We start from the raw sequence: 5,836 nt of genomic DNA, 5'->3' as shown, positions 1-5,836 counted from the left end.
CTCTCTTTCCTAATATATAGATATATATGTATATACATATATATATATATATATATATATATATATATACACACACACACACACACCCACACAAACAAAAATAGTTTTAGGCCACCGCCTCAAATAAAGCTGTTCCCCCTTGAAATTTAAATGTAGAAACGGATTTTATAGTCTTCTTATTATTTCCAGTGTTTGTATCACTTTCTTTCACCTTTTCTACTTTTGTTTCGTATCCAGTATCTCTCTCGCTCTCTATCCATACACACACGTTTGCACACATCCACACTCAGACGTTGCGATGCATGTGGCGCCCAAAGCAACAGTCGTTATTGCAATCGTTACACGCTTTGGTTTCCTCGCTAATGCTGTTCCGAGCTCTTTGGTACCTTAACCTTATCCAGTAAAATGTTGCTAAGGGCCTTCAATGGCAAAACAATCTCCTGCTCGGTCCTGGCAAAATTCCCCCAAACTCAATTCAAACAGAAACAATTATTGATGTAACGCTCAGCCTATACTCTGCACAAACGTCTGAGAATTTCACATTTCTTGAAACGCTTATTAAAAAAAGGAAGGCCTTAGGCCTGATGAGAATGTTTTGAAAATTAAGCATTTTATTTTCCAAAATTGTGTAAAAATGGTACAAGAGGAAATATTTCCCAAGTACTTTCTACAATAGTATTTATCGATAAGTATTTACAGAATAAAAAATAATAAAACCGTCATACATCTATTTACAAAAAAACACAGTTTTAAGAAAGTCGGTCGTTCTACCAATTGTGAAAAATTTCTCGTATAAAACGAAGAGGGAAAAAAATCTCGTGTGCCTTAAAAAAAGAAGTATTGCTAGATTCGCCCTCCTCCGAACCCCGAGACTTGGAAATGCTTGAAGCTCTCACCCGTATGAAGAAGAGAGCTTTAAAAGCGTGGAGCTGAGCAGACACCCGCTCGCGGAAGTGTGCGTTGTTGGCTTTGCATAAATGGAAGTACGGTCAGGTCCAGTACAATCTCTGTTGTTTCAGAGGGGCCCTGTGTGTCCCGGGCTGGGGGCAGTTTCAGATCAAGGCTAAATGGTTCTGTATACACGTCTCCTGCACCGACCCCCCCGAGTGCAGGCCCGGAAAGGAGGGGTGGCAGCGATTGACGTACACAGGGCTGCGGTCGTCTCTAGGGGAGCTGCAACGAAAGCCCCACCGCCTAGTCTAAACAGAGAGATACTAGTTTTATAGCCCCAAATGCCACTACAGAATGCAGTTAAACATTAAAATGTGTTTGCATCAGACAGGGGCAGTTGCATTTAAGAACATGGCCATCTATTTTCTCTTTGTTAGACTAGGGGAAGTTAGAACTGCCATCCGAGGTGCCTGTGTGCAACTTCTGACTTTAAGCAAGGCAGTTCCATGTACCAGGAAGAAGGGCAGTTGGCACTTTGCAGGGTTTCCCAATTCCCTTTCCACACCTCAGGCCTGTTATAATTTTGAAAACCTACCCAGACACGGGCCAGATAATAATTTGAGAGCAACTAGCACTGGAGATAGTTTACAAACTGAGGCCGTTTAGCTAGCAGGACAGTCCACAATCTTAACTCCAACCACCTACCCCCCACTGGAGAGTTTGAAGCCTCGGGTCAGTCTGAGATCCATTGTGCCTAGCAGGGCAGTTAACAGTTACAGACCCCCTTACAGAGGTCAGCTTGAGGCCCCAAGCCGGGGCATTAACAGTTTGAGATCCTGGCCGCAAAGTGCTCCACGCTGCCCTGCAGCACTGCCCCCGGGTGCAGGGCCGCCGCGTGCCCCGAGAGGGTCCTGCTCCTCAGAGGCGCCCCCGAGGCGGGCGGCAGCCCCGCGCAGTGCCCCCGGGGGCCCAGGCCGCCCCCGATGATGCTCTCTATGGAGAAGGGGGACCTGGCCAGGGCCGAGGAGGGCTTGGGCGCTGCTGCGGAGGCGGGCGCGGGGCCGAGGTGCTGCGGGTAGAGGGCGCAGGTGCGCGACGCCGGCAGCCCGGGGGGCGCCGCCAGGGCCACGCCCGGAGGCGGCCGGGGCGGAAAGGCGAAGAGCCCGGGGTAGGGCTGCAGCTGCAGGCCGTAGCCGCAGGGCCCGCAGGCGGCGCCGTAGCCGTAGGCGGGCAGGAAGGGGTGCGGGTCCCGCAGCAGCAGGTCCGGCAGCGCGGGCTGCCGCTTGAAGCGCTTCCGGCGCCGCAGGAAGCTTCCGTTGTCGAACATGTCGGCGGACTCGGGGTCGAGCGTCCAGTAGTTGCCCTTGCCCGGGTTGCCGGGCTCCCGCGGGATCTTGACGAAGCAGTCGTTGAGGGAGAGGTTGTGGCGGATGGAGTTCTGCCAGGCCGGGAACTTGTCGCGGTAGTAGGGGAAGCGGCGGCTGATGAAGTCGCAGATCTCGCTCAGCGTCAGCCGCTTCTTGGGGCTCTGCAGGATGGCCATGGTGATGAGCGCGATGTACGAGTAGGGCGGCTTCACCAGCGCCCCGCGGCCCGCCGCCGGCCGGGGGGAGGGCTGGCTGCAGTCCGCCGGCAGCGGCGGCTCCTCGTCGTCGTCCTCCTCCTGCGGCTCGTCGTCCTCCCCCTCGCCCACCACGTCTATGTCGGTGTCTTCGGCGAGGACGGAGCAGGCATCGGACATCTCAGAGCTCAGGGTCATGGTCCGGGCGGGGGAGCGCGAGGGCGGCCCGGGGAGGCGGATGCCCCGGCAGCGCCCAGCATGAGCGGCGGCTCAGCTGAGAGGTTGGCGGTTCTCCGGGCTGCTCTGGGCCGCCTTGGCCTCGGGGGGGCTCCTTGGCTGCTCACGATGTTCTTGGTGTAAGGGGACTCCCCGGTATCCTTATGCTCAGGAGACACCCCCTGACAGCTGTCAGGTCTCCCCTGGCTATTGAAGATCTCACTCCTCAGTCTGCTGGGCGCTGGTGGGATCAAGATTCCGCACACTTTCTTCCTTTTTGGCTGAGAGGGGTTCCCTGCTGAATAGAGAATATTTCTACAGACTGGTCAGACCTCTCTGTGAGAGGGTCCCGGGTGGATCACAGTGTCCCAGCGAGTCCTGGTGAATCGCCTGCTAGTCACAATGGCTCATGTCCGGCGTCTCACAGCTTTCCCCGGACTCAGTGACTCCACTATCTGTTCTCACAATAGCGCTCTCCCCGCCCCAGAGTCCCCGTGCTCAGGGTGTCTTCAGTGTGGGACTCTCCGTGCTCACAGCGTCTCTCTCCAGGCAGCCCAGCTGCTCACACTGAGTCTCTCCCCGTGACAGGGTGTCTTTTGCTCACAGTGTCTTCAGTGTGGGTCTCCACGTGCTCACGGTGTCAGTCTCCCAGGATGCCCAGCTGCTCACACTGAGTCTCTCCACGTGACAGGGTGTCTTCTGCTCAGTGTCTTCAGTGTGAGTCTCCCTGTGCTCACAGTGTCTCTCTTACGGCTTACGGGATGCCCAGCTGCTCACGCGCAGTCTCTCACCGAGACAGGGAGTCTTCTGCTGCTCACGGTGTCTTCAGTGTGGGTCTCCCCTGCTGTCTCTCTCCCGGGCTGCCCAGCTGCTCACACTGAGTCTCTCCCCGTGCTCAGGGTGTCTTCTGCTGCTCACATTGTCTTCAGTACAGGCCTCCCGTGCTCACACTGTGTCCCTCCTCAGGGTGTCCTCGGCTCGGTGCCCAGGTGCCTTCCGCTGCTCACAGTGCCTCTCTCCTGGCACGAGGGCTACCCAGCTGCTCATGAGGTCTCTCCCAGGGCTCAGGCCAGCTTTCAGTGCTTCTCACTGGGCTTGTGGCCGGTGCCAGCCTTCCTGGATGACTCGCAATGTTTATATCACCCAGGCAGTGTGTTTTCGGGCTGCGTTCAGGGCTCCCCACAGTGTCTCCCCTGGCTCCTCGGGGTGCCTCTCCCCTGCCACTACCCGGACATATTATGGATGCGGCAGGGGAGGACAGCAGATTTTTTCAAGTCTCAGAAAAGGTCTTGAAAAAAGGCTGGATCTCAGCCGCTGAAGGGGCGGCACTTCCTCTCTCCTTATAGAAGGGCAGGCCAGTCACATGGCTGCAACGTCACAGCAGCGGGCTGGGGAGATCCTCCCGGGACAGAACGGGTCCCACCCCCGGGGGCCACTAGCATCACCCAGCAGCCCCCCTCGGCACCTGCAGGACACCACAGCAGCCGCAATTTGGGCACCTCTAGCAGCTTCACACCGCAGGCGAGACTGGCAGTGCCCAGTGCCCTCAGATCCATGTCAGGCCCGCTTCTCGGCATCTGTCTCTGTTTGTTCACCACAGACCCGCTCTGCCTGTTATCCAGGGTTTGTGATGCGCCAATATGCCACCTGCTTGGCTGTTGGCGCTATATGCATCACATGCACACGTACAAACTCACACACAGACACAACTTAACTCACACAAAATACATGCATAAAACGGCAAATAACATGCACGCACACAGCACCAGAGGGCACGCACACATGCACACCGGGTATCTAAACGCTTACCTGGAAGTATACGGACGTAAATAAACTATAACAGAATGCAAAATGTACTTCTACAACTTTATAAATCATATCTTAAACTTGGAATAAATACAGTAACTGTTCCGGCACAGATAACGAGCACCGTAGGTCGTTGCTGATGAAGGCTTCGCTGGACACATGAAATAAAAACGAATACTAGGCCAAAATATATACTGTTTAAACTCTCTTGGCGAGAGCCCCTTTGCCTTACAATTCTGGAAGTCTGCTCCTCTGCTCAGCGCCGTCCCAAGTTTTGTTCTAATTCGAACCCTTGTCAAACGGGAACCCTTTCTTGTCTTGTCTGCTGAAAGAGAAAGTTCACGCCGCAGCAATAAACAAAAATAAACCCCCGGCGGTGTTCTCACGGGGGCCGTGTTTATGCGCCGTGGTTCATTTAAAAGCAAATAAACGATGCTGTGGGTGAGGAAGAGGGCCTTGAAACTGCCGGGCCTCCCCTTGTGCCCGGAAATAGAAACCTGCTCAGTGCATAAATCCATACATCTCGGGGGCAGCTCGTGTGAACCCTCAAACAAAGCATCAACACGACAACACCCTCTCAAACACCGGCTCCAAAGGGAACAAGCGATCACCCTCTGGGGCGACAACAAAACTCACATCTATGGAAGTGAGAACGAAGAGGGGCGGTGCTCGTACGGGGGATTCACTGAGATCGGCAGAGGCGGACACCCGGGCTAGACATGCTGCTTCTTGAACTCCATTCTTCAGGGACGGGTCATGGTTAGGGTTCTTGCGCCTGGGACCGGAGTATGGACACATTGAAGAGATTTATGAACGGCCGACCTGGAAAGGGGGCTGCACATCATGGGTTACCTCGCCCTGTTCGATCTGGACCTTAAATGCTGATGTCATGTCTTGGCCAATTCATAGAGTCCAGCGCATCCCTATAGTTCCGACTTATAGAAGTATTCAAGAGATTTATGCATGGCCACTCTGCAGCGCGGTGCACGCCACCATATCTGGACCTCAGGGGGCCATGTCATACTGCGTACCGCTTTATAGAGTCCACCGCTTCTGCACGGAACCGGTTTAAGGGAACACTGAAGAGGTTTTCACACCACGGCCCCCCCTCACACACTTGGATCTGGACTTGGAGACAAGCGGTGATAAAGTGATTTATAAAAGGCTTCTCAGGAGCATGCAGCGGGGTTCCACGCCGAGGTGGTACAAGAGGTTTATGAAGCACACTGCTTCAAGAGCAGAACCGCTTTCTGGAAACCCGGGAAGGTTTTATGAACCCTCTGCACTAGAGGGCGAGAAAGTCTGGTTCAAGACAACCCCCAAGAGTTGTGTACTTCTGGGAGACCCATACCGGTCTGAGCA

At 54.5% G+C, this 5,836-nt stretch overlaps 1 protein-coding gene across 1 annotated transcript; it reads right to left on the bottom strand.

The window, feature by feature from the left end:
• Nucleotides 1-591: 591 nt before the first annotated feature.
• FOXD1 (forkhead box D1) lies at nucleotides 592-4,007 on the bottom strand. Its single transcript, XM_069224048.1, has one exon. It carries the CDS (start codon nucleotides 2,648-2,650, stop codon nucleotides 1,712-1,714), a length of 939 nt encoding a protein of 312 aa, XP_069080149.1. The 5' UTR covers nucleotides 2,651-4,007; the 3' UTR covers nucleotides 592-1,711.
• Nucleotides 4,008-5,836: the final 1,829 nt, after the last annotated feature.

Source organism: Pleurodeles waltl, chromosome 1_1, assembly GCF_031143425.1.
Source record: "Pleurodeles waltl isolate 20211129_DDA chromosome 1_1, aPleWal1.hap1.20221129, whole genome shotgun sequence".
Taxonomy (NCBI): domain Eukaryota; kingdom Metazoa; phylum Chordata; class Amphibia; order Caudata; family Salamandridae; genus Pleurodeles; species Pleurodeles waltl.
The sequence above is the reverse complement of the archived record's forward strand: the minus strand, read 5'-3'. Positions and strand labels throughout refer to the sequence as shown.

Coding starts and splice junctions, on each gene's coding strand:
- FOXD1 (XM_069224048.1), bottom strand. CDS start 2,650: ATGACCCTGAGCTCTGAGATGTCCGATGCCTGCTCCGTCCTCGCCGAA.